This window comes from Ursus arctos, unplaced genomic scaffold (assembly GCF_023065955.2).
Source record: "Ursus arctos isolate Adak ecotype North America unplaced genomic scaffold, UrsArc2.0 scaffold_20, whole genome shotgun sequence".
In the NCBI taxonomy this organism is placed as follows: domain Eukaryota; kingdom Metazoa; phylum Chordata; class Mammalia; order Carnivora; family Ursidae; genus Ursus; species Ursus arctos.
Genome location: NW_026622875.1, coordinates 50,338,220 through 50,363,063, shown reverse-complemented (window position 1 = coordinate 50,363,063; position 24,844 = coordinate 50,338,220). Strand labels below are relative to the sequence as shown.

Genomic DNA, 24,844 nt, shown 5'->3' with positions numbered 1-24,844 from the left:
GAAGATGCTCCTACCCTATGATATGACCCAGCATCTCTAACATATCCCCTGAACTGCCTGCCCACACGTGAGCACAAGAAAGCACACAGGAGGCTTCTAGAGGCTTCTTGGTGGCAGTGCTCAATCAGCACCCCTTATAAATAACTAAAAGTCCATCGGGAGGATGGACGCTTCAGTTGTGAGCTCATACAGTGGACTGTATGCACTGCAGGGCTGCAGGAAGGCACAGGGCATGGACTGTGGAGGCAGGCTGCCTGGGTTCCAAACCTGGTTTTGACACTTGGTAATAACTTGGGGAAGGTGCTTCACCTCCTTGTGCCTTAGCTTAGGATAAATTTATTTATTTGTTTGTTTGTCTGTGTATTTATTTATTTATTTGAGAGGGAGTGGGGAGGGGCAGAGGGGGAGAGGGAGAGAATCTTAAGCAGGCTCCATGCCCAGTGTTGAGCCCTGCGTGTGCTGGATCTCACAACCCTGAGATTATAGTCTGAATTGAAATCAGGAGTCGGATGCTTAACCACCCAGGCACCCCTAAATTACTATCTGTCAAATGCTTAGTTTAGTGCCTGTTATGTGTTTGTTAAATAAATGTGTATCGATGTGGATGGCTTGCAACTAAATGGGTCAAGGCAAAAAAGCCAATGAGTCAGAGATTGTTTGGCCCTGGAAACATACTCGAGTTCTTCTCTTGTGTGAAAGTTCAAAGATAAAGTATACATGCATTTTGGATTCTTTTCTGCCCTACTCTCCATATGTGCCACTGCACAGTGGGTGCATACTCAAGTGTACGTGTGTCTGTGGGTGTCTTTCTCACACTCCAGCCCTCCCCCTTGCACCTCCCCCTCCCCCTTTTAGGTTCCCTTAGTCCCCACACCCTGGCCATTCTTACTCTTGTGGGGGAGGTGAAGTCATGAATGTGAACCACATACTGTCACTGGGAGCCATAACCTAACCTTCAGGTCTCTGGGTGCTTCTGGGCTCCTCTGGAGGAACCTGCTGGGGCAGCAGATACTCAGCTGACTGCAGGGCTGCCTTCTGAGGAGGGCAGGGCTAGGGGAGCCTAAGGCAGGAGCCTCCCAGGAAGGGAGCCTGGCCACTGGCTAGGGGAAGCCTGCCTCTTTCTAGGTAGGCCTGGAGTCTAGGCAGTAAGAGAGAGCACTGGGCATGCCTCACTTGGCCCCCTCTCAGGCATGGAGACTTCTGGGAGGAGGGTGCACCTTGGCATGCTGATGGCAGGGGGCTGAGGTGGATGAGGTGGGTGGCTTCCCCTTCTCACTGGTCTACAATGCCCCGTGGTTGGTGCTGGGCATCTGCTTCCTGTGGAGGGGGTGAGGGCTGCTGAGGAGCGGCTTCAGGAGCCAAGGGTAGAGTGCAGCCAGTTGCTGGTTGCAAGGGTTCGAAGCTCCCCTGGCAGATGTTGGCTGGGCTGGATGCACCCCAAACCCAGAGCTCAGGGAACCTCAGGAGGCATGGCCACATTAGCTCCGTATGCTCCTTCCAAGGCTCTGCCTTAATCGCCCTCACTTCTGCATCCCTCTGCCACTCTTACTTCCCTGTTGTGCTTCAGGTGCCTCCCAGGGAGGACCCGGGTAGGCTTTCCCCTGCTTTTCCCCAGCACATAGTGGGCTGTGTCCAAGGCCAGCTGGACTGGGAAACACCCCCAGCCCTTGTCCTCGAGTGTCAAAACTGGTCTGTTTAGGGCAAGCTCCGGAATGTCAGTTGAGACTGGAGTATGTATTTGGTTCATAGTGGAGTATGTATTTTTATTTTTCTTGGTGGTGGTGTGTGGCCAGTAGTGGGGTTTCTCTGTCCACCTGGGCTGAGGGCGTGGGGAATACTGGGGTCTTCTTTCCAACAAAGTGTGAGCCCCTTGGAACCTAGGGACTGCCTGTTGGGGACCGTATCACTTGTATACATGGTTCCTTTGGAGGCCAGCAGTTGGGCTGGATGTGACTCAGGGATGGAGTGAGGCACTTGTGTAGGTATCTGGGAGGTAGACTGTCCTCAGGGCTCTGAGGTAGCAAATAATGGGGGGGACTGCAGGTACCCCATCTTGGGAGCACAGCTTCCTCTCCTGCTGGGATAGGTGAGTGGGCGGGGGTCAGGGGAGTCTCATGCCCATGGGTGCCCCAGCCCCGTGAGCAAGCGTGGGCAGGGGCAGGGGCAGGGACCCTGTGTCTATTAAAAGGCAGAGGCTGCCTTGTGGTTGGAGTGTTGCCAGAGGCTATAAATAGCTGAGTGTGTGCAGAAGCAGAGCACCAGGGAGGAGGGAGGCTGGGGAAGGCCCGGGTTTCCAGCTGGCAGCAGAGCCTGGGTGTGGTATGGGAGGGGCTTGGAGTCTCCCAGTCTCCCCAGGTCCTCTTTGGGCTCTGAGTGCAAAGCTTTTGGAGGCGCTGGTGTGCACAATCCCTTCTTGGTGGGCTGGGAGCCCTGTTGGGGGCTTGTAATGTGAAGGATTGTCATAGGCAGCAGGGAGGAGGGGTACGGCTCCTGATATGACAGGTAATGAACCAGGCACTGTCATAACCACTCTTAAAGCGTATTAACTCATTTGGCTCTGGAACAGCCTGAGGAATTAGGTGCTTTTATCATCCCCTTTTCACACATGAGGAAACAGAGGCACAGGGGGGATTGGTAACTTACCCAGGAGGTGTTAGAGCCAGGATTTGAATGAGGTCCGGCCAGCTCAAGGCTGCCTTACTCTCCTTGTCTATAGGAAGATCTGGTCAGATGGGAGTCCAGTTATATCCTGAGCCCTTGGGTCGTACCTGGAGCCTTGAGATTTGGCATTCCCAGCCCTGTCCACTTGGGTCCTGCCCATGGTAATGGCCAGAGGGGAGCCTCTGCTTGGTGAGCGGCATGAGGAGAGGAGCTAGGCCAGCCTTGGGCTACTGTCAAAGTTGGGACTCCTCGCCTTGCACAGGGGACTTGTTGCTTGTTGTCTGCATGGAGATGGGAATTCCCCTGAGGACCCTGAGCCTGCAGCCCTGGCCACACCTCCTGTCGTCCCTTGCCTTCGAAATCCTGCCCTCGCCAGGTGATAACCGTGTCCTTCTGTCTGTCCATTGGTTATTCCGTTTGCCCACCTGTCATGAGTCTGGAGCTGGTTCTAGCCCTCAGGATAGTCAGCGCTTCTGCTTTCTTCAGCCTTGTAGTCTCGTGGGGGAAGGCTGACATTTAAAAAGCAATTTTCAAGTACATTTATAATGTTTTCTTTCTTTTTTTTTTTTTTAAAGATTTTATTTATTTATTTGACAGAGATAGAGACAGTCAGTGAGAGAGGGAACGCAAGCAGGGGGAGTGGGAGAGGAAGAAGCAGGCTCACAGCAGAGGAGCCTGATGTGGGGCTCGATCCCATAACGCCGGGATCACGCCCTGAGCCGAAGGCAGACGCTTAACCGCTGTGCCACCCAGGCGCCCCTATAATGTTTTATTTCTTAATATGAATATTCACTATGTTATTTCCTCTTGGAAACCTCTTTGGTTACATTATTTTTACACTTTTTTTTAAAGATTTTATTTATTTATTCGACAGAGATAGAGACAGCCAGCGAGAGAGGGAACACAAGCAGGGGGAGTGGGAGAGGAAGAAGCAGGCTCACAGCGGAGGAGCCTGATGTGGGGCTCGATCCCATAACGCCGGGATCACGCCCTGAGCCGAAGGCAGACGCTCAACCGCTGTGCCACCCAGGCACCCCTATTTTTACACTTTTGAATAGCTGAAATAGTCCTTTAAAAAAATAATACGAAGTTAGTCAAGAGTGGTAAATTAAGTGATGGAGGAAGCACAAGGGCCTGTGGAGATTGAGAGTTTGCCTGGTCTCTGGAGAGAGAAGAGCTGGAATTTAAAGGAGAAAGTGGGGAGTGTCCTGCAGCCAGAGGTAGTAACTTGTGCTAAGCCCAGAAGCAGAGTGTACTCAGGGGCCTGGCGACGTGATGTGACGGCAGTGGGGGAAGCAAGATCGAGGAGTAGCCGGCACCCTTGTCTGCAGCTCACCCCATCCCTTAGTGTTCTCCCCTAAAACCTTAAGCCTTACGCTCGATGATGGGCCTGGCTGGGGGAAGCCAATGTGCACCCCTGCATGAGCCCCTCTGTAGACCCTGAGGCCCTTCCTTTGGACAGGCTGGGTCTCAGCTGCCTGGGTGGTTGGGAGGCCACTCTTTTTCTTCTTAGAATTGTCCTTGGATGCCCAGAGCTGTGGCTGGACACTGGCATTCTGATAGGATGCCATTCTGGACCCTTGATGCTCTTGCCTGGAGCTTTGAGATTTGCTGCTTGCCCCTGGCCTCCAGAGGAGCCTCTTGTCACCGCAGAAGGGATGACTAGAGAATGACCTGCGGTGGGGGGCCCTTCCGTCCTGACAGCCAGTCCTCCCTGCGTGTACCATGCGCATCAAGTTCTTCGCTCACGATAGCCACTGTGGGCGTGGAGTGGAGGATGAGGGAGGCTCTGGGCTGTTAGGACTCAGGGCACTTAGCTCTCCCCCAGGGTTGGGGTGGGGTCTTTTCTCCTGGCTGCTGGTGGGCTGGCTGACTATCCTTCCCTGAGGGTGATTCTGACCCTTCCTTCTTCCTTCCTGGGGCAGGATACCAGCTAGGGGTGACGTCAGGTCACTGGCCCCCAATAGGCCCAAGAAAAGCGGAGAGGTTAGGTGAATGCTTGGTGCTGGTTTCCTCTTGGGTGTCTGTGTGGTTTTTGGTAGTGAAGTTGATCATTGGTGTCCCGTAAAGGGACCATGGTAGGGCACTCACAAACAGAGTTCTGGAGAGCTCTTCAGCCCAAGTGTCAGGGGCAGGCGCCATAATCTGTTTCCTGGGAACCTCCTTTGGCATCTGCTTCCTCCTTCCCATTACAGGACTTATGGTGTCTTGGAGGCAGTGGGGCAGATGGGAGGGCTGGGATGGGGTTGCTTGGGAGGGGTTGGTGAGAAAGGTGGATTTGGTGAATGTTTGAGGCCATATTTGAAGGTGCAGTGGGGGGGGTGGTTGAAGTGTTTGGCCACCTGGATGGCACTCATGCAGGGGGCGGAAGACGGCACAGGAATGGGGAGGAGTGCTCTCGGGGGTCTTCAGGGGCCAAGCCCAGCTGGGAGGGTTCTGTTAACCACCTCTGGCCACCCACCAGCCTCTGTCTGCTTGAGGCACATACTCCCCTAGTGACTCTGGGAGCCTTACCCTGAGCATGCTGATGCTGGCCTGATTCTTAGGACCTTCTCCTGCGCTGCTGAGCACCAGCTGCTGTTGCTGGGCGCAGGAAGGACACTGTACTGGAGGGTCCTTACTTCCCTTTCAGTCTGGAGGTGGGTGGGGGACACACCAGCAGTGTGTCTCCCCATGATGAGGCAGACAGCAGCAGCAGGAAGCTGCCTCGCGGAATTTGCCCAGACAGGGTCCCTGAGGTCTGTGTCAGAGTCGTCTGAGATTCTGTGGGGTGGGGAGGGCTGGAGCTGGTGTTTTCCCCCATTTCAGTTGTCCAGTATGGGCTAGGCCCAGGAATATGTATTTTTAGCAGCGCCCCTCCCCCAACACAGTGATTCTGCTGTGTACTGGGGTTTTGAGGGCTCCTCCATTTCTGCTGCTGCCAGGGAGCCACCCCACCCCCACTCAGGAGCCTCAGGCATCAGTGGAGCCCCGTTTTGTGCGTGTGGCCATCAGTCTGGCTGTTTGACACTCACCCACCACCCAGCCTCCTGCAAGGTGGCCGGGGACTCAGGACAGGCGCGGGGGTTTATGGACTGCTCAGCCCTTCTCTCACCTCCTGGGCACAGGTTCCGGGCGCGGGGAGGCTGAGACTCGGGAGTGCATCTACTACAACGCCAACTGGGAGCTGGAGCGCACCAACCAGAGCGGCCTGGAGCGCTGCGAGGGTGAGCAGGACAAGCGGCTGCACTGCTATGCCTCCTGGCGCAACAGCTCCGGCACCATTGAGCTCGTCAAGAAGGGCTGCTGGCTAGACGACTTCAACTGCTACGACAGGTGCGCTGGAGCCCGCCCTCCCCTCCCCCCATCCCCGCAGCCCGCTGGAGCCTGCCCTTCCCTCCCAGAACCCCCCCCACCCCGTCCCACTGGAGCTCGCCCCCCCCCCCCAACTCAGTCCTGCTGGAGCCTGCCCTCCCCTCCTGTTCAACCCCCAGTTCCACTGGAGCCTGCCTTTGGCTACAGTGCCCTCTGGGCCTCAGGACGTGAAAGCGAGCCTGCATTTAAGGGTAGAGGGAGACAAGGGCCTCTCCAGACAGCTTGGTCAAGTAGGGATGGTGCCAGAGTCCTAGCTCTCCTGCAGCTCTGTGTACCCTTCCCCAGTCCAAAGGAGAGTTCTTTGTGTGGACCCTTGGCTATCCCTGCCTGACTTTGGGTCCCACTTTAGGGGAGGTGGGTTCACACTGTCCCCTGATGGTTCCCCATGAGCTTCTCTGGCTCTGGGAAGGGGTCAGCTGGGCAGGCCCCAGTGAGGCTTGCGTCCCTCAGCTGAGGGGTACGTGGGAAACTGTGTGCCTCCAGGCAGGAGTGTGTGGCCACCGAGGAGAACCCCCAGGTGTACTTCTGCTGCTGTGAAGGCAACTTCTGCAACGAGCGCTTCACCCACTTGCCGGAGGCCGGGGGCCCAGAAGGTGAGGGCTGCGGGAGGGTAGGCCAGGGCCTCTCCTTGGCCCTGGAGCTCTCTCAGCTCCCGAGTTGGGTGGGGAGTAGCTGTGGGGCTCTCTGGTCTGGCCCCTGAGGTGTGTGGGTGGGCGGGCTGTGTGACACAGGGCTCCCTGTGTCCCCCAGTCACGTACGAGCCACCCCCGACAGCCCCCACCCTGCTCACGGTGCTGGCCTACTCGCTGCTGCCCATTGGGGGCCTCTCCCTCATCGTCCTGCTGGCCTTCTGGATGTACCGGCATCGCAAGCCTCCCTACGGCCACGTGGACATCCACGAGGTGAGACAGGGCTGGCGAAGGGCTGGGGTAGAGGTGCGGTGGCCAGGCCAGACCCTCTTAAGCCGTCCTTCTCCCCCAGGACCCCGGACCTCCACCTCCATCCCCTCTGGTGGGCCTGAAGCCTCTGCAGCTGCTGGAGATCAAGGCTCGGGGGCGCTTTGGCTGTGTCTGGAAGGCGCAGCTCATGAATGACTTTGTGGCTGTCAAGATCTTCCCACTCCAGGTGAGTGTGTGAGGAGCTACCAGGTAATCCACCCCTGCTGTGGCTTCAGCTGTCCCACCCCAGGGCAGTCTGGGCCTGTGCAGGTGGGATGAGAGAGAGGCAGGCCCCACTGAAATTCTCTTGTAGGGCTAGGGTAGGACTTTGCAAAACCTTGATCCACTCTAGTTTTCAGGGGTTTGTTTTTGACATCAGGTTCTGCTTAGAGGCCTTGGACACCAGGCTACCCCAGCAGTTGCCCAGTACACTTAGCAAAGCCAGGCCTGGCTCTGCATCTCATTTGGCGGGTGACACTGGGCCACTCACTACCCTCCTTGGACGTCAGTGGCCTGGTTTGTAAGTCAGGTGCTAGCCCCAAGTGAGCTCCGGGATCACTGTCGGCCTGTGCTCTGGGGCCCAGCTCAGTCCTGGTCATCTGCCTGCCTCCCTTACAGAGCCGAGGCTGGCTGGGTGGGTGGAGGGCCTGAAGTGGCGGTCGTGCGGCAGGGTGGTGTGGCAGCAGTGGGGGTTAGCCACATTCCTGCCTTAGGACAAGCAGTCATGGCAGAGTGAACGGGAGATCTTCAGCACGCCTGGCATGAAGCATGAGAACCTGCTGCAGTTCATTGCCGCTGAGAAGCGAGGCTCCAACCTTGAGGTGGAGCTGTGGCTCATCACGGCCTTCCATGACAAGGTGAGTCACGCTTGTGGACGGGGGCTCCTGAGATGAGGCGGCCTTCCACCCTAAGGTGACCCTTCCTAAGTGTAGATGTGAGTGTCTACAAGAACTCCTAACTTTGGGATAAATTCTTATGAATAAGTGCAGTGACTTCATGATTAACCCCCTCTGACACCCCCTGCCCCCCAGCCCCTCCTGACCTCACATACCTTCCATGTCAATCCCAGTCTCCCAGGAGGGGAGCCCGCCATTGGTCCACTGAGACAGTCCTCCGGGGGCCAGGCTGGTTTCTGTCCTGTACCCAGAGCCTGTGCCCAAGTTCTGTGCTGTCTCCTGTAGGGCTCGCTCACGGATTACCTCAAGGGGAACATCATCACATGGAATGAACTGTGTCACGTGGCAGAGACAATGTCAAGAGGCCTCTCGTACCTTCATGAGGATGTACCCTGGTGCCGTGGTGAGGGCCACAAGCCGTCTATTGCCCACAGGTACCTGGCTTAGCAGTTGCCCTCCCTGCACTTGGCGTGGAGCTGCAGAGAGGGTTGGAGGGTGAGAGCAGGGCCTGGGGTGGGGGTGAAGGGGTCTCCGTTTCATAAAGATGCTTAGCTTGCTTGGTGGTGGGCCCACCTGGCCCTTCCTCTGCCTTCCACCCGTTTCCTGGGCCTGGTGTGGCCACAAAAGCTGGTTTTCTCATGCCCTCTGGTGGCCACATGAGGAAGTGCTGACTCCCGTTACCTTGGTTGGAGGGTTGGTTCAGCAGTTCTCAAACTTTTTGGTTAGGATCTCTTTACAGTCCTTTTTTTTTTTTTTTTTTAAGAGAGAGACAGAACATACCCGTGCTCAGTGGTGGGGGAAGGGCAGAGGGAGAGGGAGAGAGAGCATCTGAAGCAGGTTCCATGCCCAGCATGACTCCATCTCACAACCTTGAGATCATGACCTGAGCGGAAATCAAGTCAGATGCTTAACCGACTGAGCCACCCAGGTGCCCCAGGATCTCTTTACTTTCTTAAAAAGAACTTCTGTCTACCTGGGCTATGTCTGCTATTTGCTGTATCAGAGTACACACATTCTGTTAAGTGTCAGAGTGATGACATCACACGTATGTAGCCTCTGGAAAACTCTTCTCCTGAGAATGAATTTGCAAGAAGACAAATAATGGATTACGAATGAAAAGAATTCTGGTCTTGCAGTTCCCCTGAAACAGTGTTAGGGACTCTTTGGGGTTCTGGGGTACCCCTTGAGGACCACTGTATTAACTGGTCATCATAGTCCTCAACTAAATGCAGGCACTACTCTGAACCTTGAGAAACACCAGGCCAGGTCAGTCTCGTCACCCGAAGGGAGAGAGTTCTGTGAGACACTCATCTGTGAGATAGGGGGTGTTTTCCCAGTCCCGTCGTACGGAGCAAGGAACAGTAGTGCAGAGAAGCTGAGTAGTTTGTCGTTAGACTTAGTTTAGTGTGGTTCTGTGCCTACGAGGGAGGGGAATGAGCCTTGGATTCTAGGATTCAAAGCTCAAGGGCCCCTCGTGGTAATAACATCTATGACATTTAAGGTTGACAGTGTGAAATTGCGATTTTTGTAGGTCAAAAATGGTTGAATGTTGACTCTTCCATATGGTTCAACCTAACAGTAGTGCACAGTAAGTGTGCCAGGGTGGCCCTAAGCATGTGTACTTACTACTCCCTGAGCTTCATCCTCACAACAAGACTGACACAGGCACTGGGGAGCCTGAGGACCAGACGTACCTCTGCTAGCGCGAGGGGGAGCTGAATGCACATACCAGCACCCTGCTCTACCCTCAGGGGCCTACACAGAAACCTGGGCAAGAGCATTAAACTTGTCACTCCCTTCTCGGGTCATGTACATTTTCCCCAGAAGCCTTAATCCGAGGCCAGTAGGCCTGACCTCGTCCCCTCTGAGAATGCAAAGGCTGGCCTTTGAAAGTGTGGAGACTGGAATGGGGTCTGCCTAGCCATTGTGGTAGGTGTTGCTTTGACAGCTGTGGCAGAAGTGCATTGAGGGATTCTCACATCGAGGGGGGTGAGGGGTGGAAGGGTGTCCTAAAGCTGCCTGCCTGTGCAGCCTCATAGAACTCCACCCTGGTACAGACCCTGCTCCCCAGATGGGGTGGGACTGGCTGGTCTAGGTCTCTGGGGACTTGAAAGCACAGGCTCCAGTATCTTGGGGGTCAAGTTGGGAAGCCAGGAGCAAGGAGCACAGTATTCACCTTCATCCCAGTCCACTTGTCTCCCCAGGGACTTCAAAAGCAAGAATGTATTGCTCAAGAGTGACCTCACAGCCGTGCTGGCTGACTTTGGTCTGGCTGTTAGGTTTGAGCCAGGGAAGCCTCCGGGGGACACTCACGGGCAGGTAATGAGCCTCAGGGGTGCAGGAGGAGGGCTGGCACAGGGGTAGACGGAGCCCTTCTGGTGCCCGGCTGGCAAGACACAGGGGCAAGGGTCACTGTGAGCTCAGAGCTGTCTGGGAACTCCAGGAGCAACACTCGTCTTCCCCATGGGGCAGGCCAGGTATGGAAGGCAGCATGGCCTCGAAGGCCAGTTAGTCAGATCCAGCTTCCCCACTGAGGTTGGTGCTTATCCTTGTAGCCTCAGTCTCTTTTTTTCTTTCAGCGGAATTGTGAAGCAATGTAAAATAGAAGGAACTATACTAAGAATCCAAACCAAAAACCTAGAAAGCGTACCTAAAGGTTTTAAGCCTGAGGAAATCCTCCTAGAACAATTGCTGTAAATATTTTTAAGTATTCTTCAACCCCTCTGTTTTTTATCTTAGTCTCAGGAAAACACGCACCATGTGGGTGGCCCCTGGTGCTGCTGAGGGAGTAGAGAGGCAGCAGTTCCATGTTAGAGTACTGTGGTCTTGAGCGCGTGATATTTTTCAGTTACCCTTGGGGTATCATATGTACACCGTGACCTCTCGTGAGCTCCCCGTGAACGTGGTGAATCAAGGGTTGTCATCCCTGGTGGTGTCCTCTGAATGCTGCCATCCTGGCCTCCCTGGTGCACTTGGGCGGTGGCTCTCGTGTGCCGCGGTGAGTCCCTTTGTGCGTGGCTGTTGATGGGACCCCTTTCCCTGTCCTCACGTAGGTGGGCACGCGGCGGTACATGGCCCCTGAGGTGCTTGAGGGAGCCATCAACTTCCAGAGAGATGCCTTCCTGCGCATTGACATGTATGCCATGGGGCTGGTGCTGTGGGAGCTTGTGTCCCGCTGCAAGGCTGCAGATGGTGAGTGGGGCGGGAGCCCCGAGCGTCCAGGGAGTGGGGTGAAGAGCCGCGAATGGGGTGACCCTGCTGGGCTCTCTGCCACCCGCAGGCCCTGTGGATGAGTACATGCTGCCCTTTGAGGAGGAGATCGGCCAGCACCCGTCGCTGGAGGAGCTGCAGGAAGTGGTCGTGCACAAGAAGATGCGGCCTGCCATTAAGGATCACTGGCTGAAGCACCCGGTGAGGGGCTGGGTGGCAGGTGACTGTGCAGGGCAGCAGACGGGGCACCCGTCCACGCGGGACAGAGAGAGGACGCCTCCTTCCCTGCCCGGTCAGAGGCCACTTAGTGCATTGTCTCCCTTCCACCAGGAAAATGTCTGGGAAGGTTCCAGGCTCGGCAGGGAGGTGGCTCCGGGTTTGGGCCCAGAGTGAGGGGGCCAGACAGTGCGTTCCATCGGGGCCCCTTGTGGCCTCCATGTGGACCATTTGTGGGGGGGAGCGTACAGGCCCTGGCCTGACACGTCTGGGTTTGAATGCTGGATCTGCCTATCTGTAGCTGCGTGGCTTCTGGCAAATTGCTTTATTTCTCTGAGCCTGTGTCTCCTCAGGGTAGTAATAGATTTAACTGGTTATTGTTAATTGCTTGGCAGGACACCTATCACATAAATGCTTAATATGGATTAGCTCTGATTAAATATTCTCTATTCTCTGTCTTCATTATTATCTTTCTGGGCATGGACTGAGCCACGTGGCATCTTGTCTCCTCCAGTCTGGGGATATTGTACAAAAGACCTCCACCATGTAAACTGTTTCCTGTCTTGGAAGGACATTTGCCTTCAGCTCCATTGAGCCCCTGCCCCTGCACCTCTCCCGGTTCTTTCAGAAACAGGACAGCCTTGAGGCCACTGGAGACTAGCAGTCTACCATACATAGTATTGGGGTCAAGCTGTTGGGGCCCAGTTTGGTTGTCCTGCTGCTCCCTGGAACCCGGGGCTGCAGATAGAGAAAACTGAGACATGGGGACATAGAGGCTGGGCCAGAGGCTGTACCTTCTGCCTCAGACTTTCTCAGTCTTCCAGGGCAGACATGCTGGGGTGGCCGGGCTATTCCCTGACAAAGAGCCCAAGGTGCAGAGAGATCTCGGTGTAGTCTGGTGCTGAGCAGGCCAGAGAGCCCCTGGATGTGGGCGTTTGCCTTTCCCGGCTCCACTGTGTTTGTGCCAGCAGAGGGTGTCATGCCATGTGCCCCGGACTCTCGGGTGGGGTCCCAGGGGTTGTGGGGTTAGGGTGGGATGAAGCCCTCCTCCAGTCCCCAGTGTAACTGAAGCTGCACTATGGGCCCTTACATGATTTGGGATTCACATGAGCTCTTGTTTGAATATCACTGCCCCAAGGCAAGCAGCTGGGTCTGCCCCAGGAGGGGCCTGGGTTCCCCACCCCATCCCTTCCTATGTTGAGGCTGTGGAGGGAGGCCAGCGAGCTCAGGATGGTAACTGCCGGGAGGGAAGGCATCCTGATTCCTGCAGTGTCCCCTGGGCCCCTGCTAGTTGACCGTCTGCTGGAGTCGGGACCAACGGGCTCTGCCTGAGCCTTAGGAGCAGCCTCAAGTTTGCCTGTCCCCCATGCTTGTCCTGGCTGAGGGCCACTGACAAGGCTGTCCTTTCTCTCTCCCCACCGATGTGCAGGGCCTGGCCCAGCTCTGCGTGACCATCGAGGAGTGCTGGGACCACGATGCAGAGGCTCGCCTGTCTGCGGGCTGCGTGGAGGAGCGGGTGTCCCTGATCCGGAGGTCGGTCAACGGCACTACCTCGGACTGTCTTGTCTCCCTGGTGACCTCCGTCACCAATGTGGACCTGCCCCCTAAGGAGTCGAGCATCTAAGCCCAGGACACGAATGGATTTGAAGAGGAAAGGAAAAAAAGTTGTGTTTTGTTTTGGAAATCCCATAACACCAACAAACACATAAAATGCAGCTGCTATTTTACCTTGACTTTTTATTATTATTATAATTATTATAATTATTATTATTAATATTATTTTTTGGATTGGATCAGTTTTTACCAGCACATTGCTCTACTGTATCGCAAACAGCGGACACGTCAGCAGGCGTTGAGGTGCTGAGCTGTGAATGCAGAACCAGCGCCATGCTGAAGAGCCTCAGCCACCTCCTGTCCTTTGGGGTTCATTTTTCCCGCTTTCTCTTTGTTCGTTGTCTCAGAATCTGTGACACAAAGAAACCCATCTCCTGTCTTAGGAAACTTAATGCTGCAAACTCTACCTAGAGGAACCTTTGAAGACTGTTACATAAGAATACACCTTCCTCAGAGGAGGAATTCCCCCCTGCCCTCGTCCCTTCCCCCCTTTATTGTTTTTTTCCCTTTTTAGACAGTGAGTTTAAGAAACAGCAGATGTGTCTTTCACGGATTAACGGGTGTTGTCCTGACCGAGGAAAAACGGGGATGAGAATGAGGATGGTCTGGACCGGAGTTGGAAGGGGAGGACAGAGCTGGGGATGGGGTTTGGAACAGAGCGACACTGGACTCGGGCACATTCGGAGCAACATCCTTTGGTAGGAGGCTACTTCTCAGGTAACCAGGAATCGAGGGGAAGGACCGTGTGGAGGCCGAGCGTTAACGGCAAGTGCGGGGTTTGGAGAAAGTCTGAAAGCAGGTGTGGCTCTGACCCACCTGTTGGCCCTGACCAGTTTTTTCCCACTGACTTGGGCTTGGGCGTTAGACAAAACGTTTTCTCTGCCCTCATTTTAAGGTTAGGTAAGGGTAGAAATCATCATGTTTTTGTGACTGTATTCTTCATAAGATAATGCTGTAAATATCTGTAACGGAGGAAGAAGTTAAAACAGGTTGCTTCCTCCTGGTGCAGTTCAGGGAAATGCCCATAGGGCGCCCTGCCCTGCCAGGGCGAGAGGATTCCCTGGGTGGGGCTGCCGCGGCCTGCCTCTGAAGACCCGAGAGTCCTGCAGCGCTGGCTCTGCCTTGTGTGGTGACATTGCTGTCCCTTTATGTGGCTCGTGCACACGGCTTTCTCCAGACCCCTCAAAGAGGTGCATATTCTAAAAACCGTTTCTCTATTATGCCATAACCTTGCTCTAGTCAGTGAATGTTCCTAATGCTGCTGTTTCAACATTTGAATTTTTTTAATTTATGAAACATGCAAATTTTTTTAAAAAACAAAACACACATCCACATATACACACATGCTTTGCAATGTGGCTTCCGAGGTTTAAATTTTGAAAAGTAAAAGAATTAAAACTTCACGACCACAGACCACCTCAAACCAGAAATACCTCAGAATTTTCTACTTGTGTAAGTTTTATTATATATTTTATTAGTTGTGTTGTCTCGTAGTAAGTATATTTTAATGTAAGTTGGCTTTTATGACAAGAAAGTTTAAAAGAAATAGAGAAAAAGAAAAAAAGTTTGAGTCTTCTAGGGAGTGCTACCATTTTTGTTTGATAACGCCCCCTTGTAAATAATTGTCATCAACTGTAGATTGGCTGTCTGGGCCGTCTGGGCATTCATCACTCTTTGTTTGTGAAGGCGTTTCCCTCTGGTTTCTTGAGACTTTTATTTAAAAACTGGATCTCTTTCATCTTGAGGGTAGGTGAGTTGGTGAGTGATGGGGAGAGGTTGACCTGGGTGAGAAGGGCAGAGGGGTGCCTCCTCTTGACTTACATGGAGGTTCAGCTCTTTCCCCCAACTTGGTCAGTGTTCAGAATGACAGGTAACCCCACTTTAACTTGGTCAGACTGTGGCCCTTAGACGTGCTTGAGGTAATTTTCTTGAGCAGCAGCGATTGTGGAGGAGGCCGGGAGCGTCTCTGTGAGTCCACACCATGGCTGGGGGCAGTCTGGGATAGAGTGGTGTGTCTGGAGTAGCGAGTTCTCACTGTGCCCTGGAGTCACAGTCTGAGCGCACACACTCCCTGCTTGGCACGCTGTGTGCATCTGGGGCCTGCCACTTGGCTGTGTCCCTTTTTCTCCACGTTTGGGCACAGGGTGCTGTGGGAGGTGAGTGTGTGTGCCTCTCAGAGCTCAGTTTTTGCTTCATGGGTCAAGCTGTGAGCTGGCCAAGGTGGTTACGGGGACAGGTTTTTTTTGTCTTTTTTTTTTTTGGTAAGCTGTGTTGTCTTTTTTTTTTAAACTATTTTGTGCTGTGGTATTTTTCTTCCCTCGGAATAATTTTTAACAGCAAAACAGGCCTTACAGCAGTTGCTTTTCTTTTCCACTTATTTCTTTAAAAAGCTTTAAAAATATTTATTGAAAAGTGCCATATCTAATTTCTTTAGCTTTCACCTCAGGCAGTGCATCTCTGCTTTTTTGGCATCTGTTTTTCACCCTCAGCAACAAATAAACCACTAACAGATGTAGCTGATTCACCACAGGAATGATGAGATCCCTCATCCTACCCAGTGTGGAACACTAAACCCCTGCCTCTCCATTCGGTTTTAGATTTCCTCTGGGTGATTTTTCTTTCGGCTCCATTCTTGTGAGAACTCATTTTTGGCCTGGCTGTGGAGGGTTGAGCTGCGGCCTTGGTGTGGGACCTGCTGGTCAGCTCGCAGTACCAATAGGGCAGACCTTCCCATTGGCCTACATGCCTTTTATCTGGGTGGGCTCCCTCTTTGCTGACCCTGTGCTCAGCTGCTGTGGTGGCTTTCAGGCCTTGGCATCAGAGTGCAGTGTCTGGAGATGGTTCCTGTGTGGTGTGGCTGGGGAGAGGGGAATCTGGGAGTGCCAGTTCTTTAGGCTTCAGGCTGCCTTTCCCTCTTCCTGTGGTGTAAAATGCACCCATCAGGCAGTATCCCTGACTGCTGTTGATGGCAGAAGAAGGTGGGTGATCTTTTTCCAGGGCATGCCCCTGGGAGCCTGGGTGGCTCTTTTGCCTCAGATAAAGTGTCTGTGTGCTGTCAAGTATTCTTTGGGGGAGCGAACCATTTAGAGCTCTGGTTTATGTTTATTGGGTTATAGGGCCTCTGCCTGTGCTCTTTTCTGCAAAGATTTCATGCGGTGTCCACTTCTGGAGAGCTCAGAGAACTACTCTCCCTCCACCCCAAGCTCTTGTGGAAGACAGGTAGGAGTCTGGCATCATTTTGCCTGCCTGTGGGAGAGGATGCCCCACCTAGTGTGAGAGGGTGCCCAAGTCAGAGGAGGGAAGTGGCCAAGGATCCTTGCTCCTTCCTTTCTAGTGTTCTTCCATCCACACGGGCTCCTGGCTGTGGGGTGGGCTTTGGAAGAGAATGTGTTCTGTTTGAAAACATCCATGATCACCGGGAAGACATCCCAAGCCAGAGAAATACAGGAATGAGCAAGAGAAGGAGGAAACGAGTGGGGACAGAGGCCACTGTGTCACACTGTCCTCAAAGAACTCTTAATGATGGGCCAGGGGAGGCCCTGGTCATAGTCCTTAGGGGCTGGCATCAGCCAGGTTTTCTCCTCGGACCATTGATCCGTCCCAGGAGTCCTTTGACTCAGGGCGAGGACTGTAGGTGGGGTGTTCTTAGGAGGCAGGGAGATGTGGCTGTGAAGGGAAGTGGTGAGTATCATTGGCCCATCATTGGCCTTCAGTGTTGAACATGGCTGGCTTGTGCTTCATTGTTCAACGTGGCTCCGTAGGTGTAGGTGCCTGGAGGGATCAGTGCTGCCTGGGGAGGAGTTCCCCATGTGTGCCAGCTTTCCTCCTCTCTGGACTTGGGCATGTGTGCAGAACAAGAGAGATCTTGTTCAGCTTTGAACATCTTCAAGTGGCTTGAGCCCCCTGCTCACATACTCTCAGCCCCGTTCAGAATCACTCCTCTCCAGGCCGCTGAGCTAGTTCTTCACTTCCCCTAGGGTCCGGGCCAGTCTTCTTGTACTGGCCTGTCATGTCATGCTTTACAAAGCAAAGCAGGTGACCCAGCACTTTTCTGCTCTGTCACCTTTCTCTCCAGTTGCCATGTTCTTGCTCCCTGCTACCCTGACACTCTGCACGGAGTGCTTGAGCTATGTGTGTGGTGTTTCTTTGGTCGCAAGCCCAGCTGCCCGTGTGTGTGTGTGTGTGTGTGTGTGTGGCTCAGAAAGCCTGTCATGTGGCCCCGATGCTGTGAGCCATGAGGGTAGGGAGGTGGCTGTTCCATCTGGAATGGGAGGATTGGGTGGCCCTCTTGCAAATGGAATTTTGCCTTTTTTAGGATGCAGTGTAAAGTTCCCAGCACATAGTGGTAATACAAGGATTTGGTGGTTTTTAGCACTACAGTAAGCCTATGTATGTAAGTGTTTAGTATTGGTACTAGAAGTCGAACAGACAGATGTTACTCTTGAGAACTTCGCTCAGTAGAGAGTATCTGAATTGGAAAGCATTTCCTTGTAGCTAACTCAGTTTGATTGTCAGTCCCAGCTATTTCAGTAGCCTGTTGGGTTCTCAATGATTCATCTTTCTAGAGATGGCCAGGCTTGGTTCACATGTCAGGGGCTCCCTAGACCACACCTTTCGAAGCAGCACAGTGAATTGACTCATCTACCTTCCCCACCTCCCATCCAGGGTGAGCAGCCAGAAAGGAAAGAGGGCAACATAGCCTTTTCTCCTCATTTGGGTGCCATGAATTTCTTAGTTAATGGCTGTTTATAAAAGCTGAACTAATAAATTAGTAGCTAATAGGTGTGCAACCTAGTAATGACGAATTTAAGTCTTGATCAACAGTAATGTTTTAAGTAAAGAAACAGGCCCAGTAATTCAGTTGATGAGCTGTTTATCTTCTCAGTCTAGATTTAATGAATTCAGGGTTATATGCGTAGTTGTTTAAGATTCCTGGTAGTTGATTTGTAACCAGCAATCCACCTATGAATGTATCCCAAACCTTTAGAAGGCTTGGAAAAGTTTCTTAAGATAATGATTTAGTTTTGTAGCAAAAAGAAATTGAAGTTTAAAATGCTCCCCTTGGAAATTAATTCAGTTGACTCAGCTACATTTTAAAAACAGTGGGTCTAAGAGACCCATAAACTCATCAAATAAAAGTCCAAATTATCTAGAGGGATATTTTGAATATTTCTATTTTATACTCATTTGGGGTCCATTGTAAACTTTGATTTGGAAAGATTTTGAATTTAAATGATTTGTCACTATTTAAATTTTACCAAGCTTTTACATTTTTGTGACTGTATCTTCCAGGTGTGAATGAAGCAGGACTTTCTGATTGTGGTACTCCATGTATCCCTGTAGTGCCAAAACCAGTGATACTTTATTTGCTCCTATGGCAGCTTGTAGAGAGAATACAAGTGGTTTTTCCTCATGAATTAAAATGCATAGTCTCTAAATGCCAGTGTGTGGTGATGGGCCTTATGCTGCCCTTCCTCTCCGGGAGTATCTTTGGACTGCCTGGGGTCTATGCAATTCTGAGAACCACTGCAGCCAACCACAGGACCCTAGAGAAGTATACGCTCGGACACATGTGTGTATGCAATGGATTATTCAAACGTGGGCTCGCTGGACATCTGTGGGAAAGTGTTACATTTATTTGCAAAGTTTACATTTTTGAGCTCACAGTTATGAAAAGTATGACCCATTATTAGCTAATGCTTTTTAGGCAGGTAAGGATGGGTTTTGTTTTGTTTATGTTTTTGTTTTTGTACACGAATGGATGTGTTCTGTCTTGAGTCCTGGGAATTTCTGCTGTTGGTTGGGCATGGGATCATTCTGTTTCTCCCAATCACGTTTGCATCGGAATGTTGTTAGGTAGCATTGTAAATAAAAGAATAGGTTATATACTAGAGATACGACACTTGAAATTTTACTTTAAAAAATCTATAGCTCTACATATATATTTAGTTATATCACCTGACAGATTCTTCTGCACAGTGTGGAGATTGTTTTATACCACAGATTATTTTTATAAAGTCTAGTGAGTTTGAATGAGAATGATTTTGTAATCAGAGTAATGAGCTTTACCTTTCAGGATAAATGTACACTGGAGTGTGAGTGGTGTGGAGATTTTACCTAGTGCTCATATGGATTCTCGTGATACACTGGCAGATGGAGGCCCGTGTTGGGTCTCATTTGGCCAAAACTCCACTTTGGCTGTGTGGGACAGTGATGCTCTGGCTCCGCTCCCGCAGATCGGGAGGCGAGGGGCTGGGGAGCGGCAGGAAGAGCCTGCGGTGTGTTTTACATTTGTGCTTCCTCCTGAGATTTCTTCTGAACAAAGGGTTCTGAAGTCAGAAATGAGTTTGTGAGTTCCTGCCACAGGATGTAGTCGTCTGAGGGTGTTCGGAGGAACAGAAATTACACGGGAGTGCAGACTGGGGCAGGTTGGGACGATTAAGATTCAGGCTATAAACATCTGAAATAAGAGTTTAGTGATTTGAGGAATCCACAAAACTGAATTATCTAGGACCAAATTTTCCAGTTTTCAGGACAGAATTTCCAGTTGACTATTCAGAAAAGGAGGGTGGTGTGTGGACACAGCGATCAAGTGAAATGGTGAGCTGCCAGGCACATGGTGTCTTCTGTGGTTGGGGCCTCTTGGACATGAGCGTGCTTGGGGCAGCTCCCTGCATTCATCTAGCGAGTCACAACTGGGAGCCCTCTGAGGAAGCTCAGAGCCCTGTACCCGAGGGCATCTTCCAGCTGTCACATAGCCCTTCCTGCTCTTCCTGAAAAGGTCAGCATGACTGCCAGGGGATGGAAGGCGGTCTTCATGTTAGCCTTTTTATTTTGGGGTAGAGAGTGGATGGTTATTTGGGTGAGCCTTTGGATGGGGATACAGGGAAGGTGAATAATGAGCTCATTCTTTGTATCATCATTGTCAGTCCTGACGCCCAGCTGAAGGCCTGTCCCCCGGACCCAGGCTGCTGCGCTCACAAGTACACTGGTTGGGACAGTTTTGTCAGGAGAATCCCTGATGTGTCATTTTAAACCAGCTGTGCTTTTTATTAAAGTCTGGTTCAGAGTGAAGGTTTATACTTTACCCCTTTTATACTTGGAGTAAATTTAGTTTCAGCAGGTCCAGTAGCAGTCCAGGAACTAACCCGTCGTTCCTTTCCCTGCTCCCCGTGAAAGAACATTTCTCTGTTCTCCAGCCATGTGTCTTGGAATGTAATTCTGTTGTGCCTTTGGTTTTGTCACCTGCCTCCCCCCAAAAGCAACTGCTGTAAGCTTTTTTCTACTTGTCTTTTCTAGCCCAAGACCCCACCTTTTTCCTTTTTCCCAGCTGTAATTTCTGGATGCAGTTCTGTGCTCCAGGTATTTGAAGAACCAGTTACCTCAGACCTCATGTTGAACCGTGTCACCATCTGGGTCCTCTCGATACTGCAGGCTTGTAACATACACACGCAGGAACCCTGCCAAGTATGGGCACTTACTTGTTTTAAAGTTAAACTCTTCCCAGGGACTGAAAAGGGGGCTTCTGGCAAGCTCTTCACTGCACTGTGGTGGGATGGGTCTAGATTGTCATCTGAACGGTGCTTCCTGGGTTCCTCTTTGAATCCTGCCATTTTCAGTATTCTCCTGTCTGAATAGGCAAAGTGATTCAATTGGCTGGTCTTGCACACAAATTAGTTTCAAAGATGAGCTCTTTGTAACACATTTCCAGTCATTAAAACTCAAACGTAGAACATTCCTTTAAATGGCAGGATTAAAAAACCCACCATCCACCACTGTGCATTTTGGGAAGATGTCTGTAGCATATGTTGCTGTGAAATTAGGCCTTGCGGGATATGGCTGTTTGTCATTTTGATGTATTTTAAATAAATATATATATATATATATATATTTTTAAAGAGCCTTTTTTACCAGTTCAAAAAGTTTAATTAACCAGCAGTCACCACATCTGAATTTTTGTCTCTGGGGCATAGATGGCAGACCAAGATTAAAAGTGGTAACTCAGCCATATGAGCATGGGTTGCCTGCCTGGGCTGTCCTGCTGACCATGGGATGCCAAGGTCAGTGTGTTCCCAGTGGGTTCTGATCAGCCCTCGAGGTGTTTGGTCTCTGCCCTGTTCAGTGGACTGTTGACTTCAGTCCCTGCAAGTGCTTTAGCCCAAGTGGGGTTTTCTCAGAGCACTGCCACAAGCTAAGTGCATGTTTAGCCAAATCATTTCTCCATTAAGGGAAAAATGTGCTCATTCAAATGTTAACCAGCAACGACAGAGATGAGAGTAGAAAAGATTAGGCAACATCGGGGTTTTGATTTGGAAAGTGTCCAAGTCACTGTCAAAGGCCGTCTGAGAGCCAGTGATCATACAGAGATTCTTAGGAGACCTCATCTGGAAGTGTTAAGACCTCCTGTGAGTTGGAGGGATTATTAAAATGCCAGCAGCTTTTCCCCCCCATTTTTTTCTAGAATTCTGTAAAAATGCAAAGAAAATTGAGTGGTACTTAAGAATTGAGGGTGAGGGTTACCGCAGAATAGAAGTATACTTCTCGATTTCAGTTCCATGCCACAAATCCACACAATGCCATTTTTCAACTGTACAAAAGAATCTGCTTATGAATTTGACTTGATATTAGTGGTAGCATCAAAAGGCCAAATTTTTCACCTGTTAATATTTTTCCACATTTGTCCTTGAATCTGAGTAACTTTACAGTACTGTAAATTTAACTTACATTGAGTTTGATGTCAATTATTGTGAAAAGAGCTTCTGCATGAGACACACAGTTAAAGAACACAGCAGAATACAAAACTTGCAGGACCAATTTTGGAACCAACAGAAAATGTCACCTCTCATTTGCCATCTTTATGTATCGGTTTTACTAGCTACTTCTAAATTTGTACATTATGTGTAAGGAAAAGAAGGAAACCCCTAAGGCTTGTCTAACTTAGTGGAGAATGTGTGTGTCGGGTTTAGGATGGATAGCGAAGTCTTTCTGAGCTGTGTTATCTAACTTGTATATAACAATTGTAATTAAAAGTCTGGATTCACCTGTTTCTTGCGGTTTAAAACAATGAGTAATTACAAACTCTGGAAATGTGACTAGTATATGACTTAAGGCTGTAGAAGTGAGGAAGCTCTTCAAGTGCTAAAAATAAAGACTTCTAGTTTTTGGCTCAAATTCAGTAAGTACTGTTTGTATACCAGGATATGTGAGATGTAAATGTAATAGGTCACTTTTCACCCTTGTAGCTATAAAATAAAAATTTTGTAGAACAGAAATAGCTTGTACTACTGAATTAACAAAAGTTATACTAAAGTATCATGTTTAAAAAAATACACACACACACACACACACATACACACACAGAGTTAAGCTTGTTGCTGTTACCCTGTCTGGATTTGAAAAGTGTGCTGATATATATATATATCACACACATATATATATTATATACATGCACACATCTAAAATGGCCTAAAGCAGACATCCATGTAATTACAGTTGCAAAATGAAGACATTTTGGAAAGAACATTGTATCATAGTTCATTCATTTGCAGTGGATCTTTGTTCCTTTTTACTGTGGTAATTTTAGATGAGTGTCAAGTTTGAAATTAGATCTGCTAAGTTGGGGTTTTGCTGCTTGAACTCTGCACTGGGTCCTCAAATAAACCGATGTGAATGTAGTTTTTTCCCCCTGTGTGAAGAAGCAGCCACACCCCAACAGAATAGGAGGAAAAATCTAGAGCTATTTCAAGTTTTATCTTTTTGTATATGAAAATAAAATAATAATAATAAAACTATCCTGTTGTCTCTCTTAATCGCATGGCAGGGGATTGAGATTTTTTTTCATGGGAATTAGAAATCAGTACAGTGGTGTTCTCCCACTTATGGGGCTGACTTGAACACCCCTGAGAGTTCCTGCTTGGTACACATGCAGTTGTTAATGGTTGAGTGCCTAGTCTACCATGGTCCTGTGATACTGGAGCTCAGCACAGGTCTTCATTTCTGCCCTTCAGAAGCTCAGGACCTAGTTGGAGACACTGGATTTCTCCTAAATGGACTGTCCTGGAACTTGGGGTAAGTTCCTGCAGGGTAGGGGTATATTTTCCAAATCTCCAAGATTCCTGTATCTCCCTCCCCCACCCCCAGTCCTATACTTTGCAGACAACCCTGAGCAATACTTAAGTGGAGCAGAGAAGCCTGGAAAATAAGTTTTATTCAGGACTACTGCAGAATACAGGCCCTGCCATTTCTAAGCATGGCTCAGTATCAAGGTCACTCATAAAAAAAATATAGTTATGGGGCACCACCCCAGATATGAATCAACAAAGCCAGGTCTCACGTTTTGGAATTCTTGACTTACCTCGCTAGATGAAAACATGGTTCCCTGTTAATTAAATAATGAGTCTGTACTGTCTAGCAAAACCAGAAAGCCCCAGAAATCACCTCAGTGCTTTCTGCAGCAACAGAAGATTTTTTTGGCCTGTGATTAATATTTGCTAAGTGGAGAAACACCAGCTTTAAATCCTTCTGGTGGGGTTAATGCCTTTTTATTCATGCTTTAATATGAGGATTAAACAACCTGTTTGGAACTCTTAGAGAATGATTTTTGATGAAGGGACCCTTTATTTAGGGACCAGTTGTCACAGCTTATGGCCCATTTTGCTCTCTCAGATTTAGACAGTTCACCTTCTATTAGTGAGTGCCCCTAATGATAACCACAGAGAAGCTTTCGAAAGGAAGGCTAACGTTGAAAGAGGATCTTAGAACTAGAAATGCTGGAAGGTTGGACCAGAGAGGTCGTCTGGTCACACTTCAGCAAAAGAATTCCTTCACCAGAAGAACTTGGACACGGAAGCTGATTTCTAAAAACAGGCTTGCTCAAGAGAGCAAGTAGAAGAGGGTTCAGGGGCCATTAAACCTGCCCTCCCACTCCTTCCCTTAAGTCTCAAGTACCCCTGTGGAACTGTGGGTGCCCTGGTTACAGTTTAAAAACTGGTCCAATTCCTTCATTTTAAAGGTGGGCGAACTGGCCCAGAGGGAGGTACCCTACCCTAAGTCAGGCAGCCCTTACTTCCAGTCCTTGATATTTTGGGGCCAAGTGTGGGGTTCACTGTTGTGTCCCAAGTACAGGGTCTGGATGAGGAAAAGTCACCTACCATTTATCTTTCATTCATGTTTAACACAGCACACGGCACTTAGTAGGGCCTTGAGAAATAAGTAGCTCTTAAGTGAATGTATGTATTTAGTAAATTCTGGTAGAAGCTTCTGAGCTAGCTTTGAAACCTACAGATACACCAGTGTTGTCTGGTTGTATTTGTCGGGACTCTTGGTTGCAAATGACAGAAACCGTTAAACAAAAGGGGTTTTACTGGAAGGATCCTGGGGCAAAGGGCCAACCAAGCTTTGAGTACAAGCAAGCTATGGCGGGGCTTCGGGAGCCCTGGCAGCTGCACAACAGCCCTTCACTTAGGTCTCAGCGTCTCCTCCACTGTCGCTCAGTGGAAGACCAGATGCATCTGCTCCTTTGTCCACTTAGCAGGAAACAAAGCTACAGATAGTGCCAGAGTTTCATACATCACATCTTTGCCACCTGGAGAGACATCCAGATCCACAATCCCTGGAAAGATTCCCAGCTGACCTAGTTCAACCAATTAGGGTCAGAGGTACACAGGATTATACAGAATGACTTTGTAATAAGTATTCCTGGGTAGGGGGCGTGGACCCATGAAGCTGTCAAAACAACACTGATACTTTAGCTGGTCCTTAGAAAGGGCCTCCTGCTTAAGCCCACGTGGGGTGCTGCAGATTGTGCTGCAAAATGAACAAAACCCATTTATTTTGAGCGGGAGTACCTAAAACATACCCTTACTTTGTCAGCAGATATTCAGCAGTCCGAATTTTATATTCTATCAAGATAAAATAGGACTAATGAAAAATTGCTAACATTTACAGAGCATTTAA

At 50.2% G+C, this 24,844-nt stretch overlaps 1 protein-coding gene across 3 annotated transcripts in view; it reads left to right on the top strand.

Moving 5' to 3' along the window:
• The window catches only part of ACVR2B (activin A receptor type 2B), a 40,207-nt gene extending 17,527 nt beyond the window's left edge, over positions 1-22,680 (top strand). For 2 of the 3 annotated variants that reach the window (XM_026496741.4, XM_044383306.3), the window contains exons 2-11: positions 5,769-5,976; positions 6,499-6,608; positions 6,766-6,917; positions 6,997-7,140; positions 7,667-7,810; positions 8,135-8,283; positions 10,054-10,168; positions 10,903-11,041; positions 11,130-11,260; positions 12,705-22,680. In XM_026496741.4, coding sequence (XP_026352526.1) covers positions 5,769-5,976; positions 6,499-6,608; positions 6,766-6,917; positions 6,997-7,140; positions 7,667-7,810; positions 8,135-8,283; positions 10,054-10,168; positions 10,903-11,041; positions 11,130-11,260; positions 12,705-12,899 — 1,487 coding nt within the window. In that variant the 3' untranslated portion in view covers positions 12,900-22,680. The remainder of the gene's footprint in view (positions 1-5,768; positions 5,977-6,498; positions 6,609-6,765; positions 6,918-6,996; positions 7,141-7,666; positions 7,811-8,134; positions 8,284-10,053; positions 10,169-10,902; positions 11,042-11,129; positions 11,261-12,704) is intronic. The other variant, XM_057315989.1, reaches the window with a different exon arrangement.
• Positions 22,681-24,844: the final 2,164 nt, after the last annotated feature.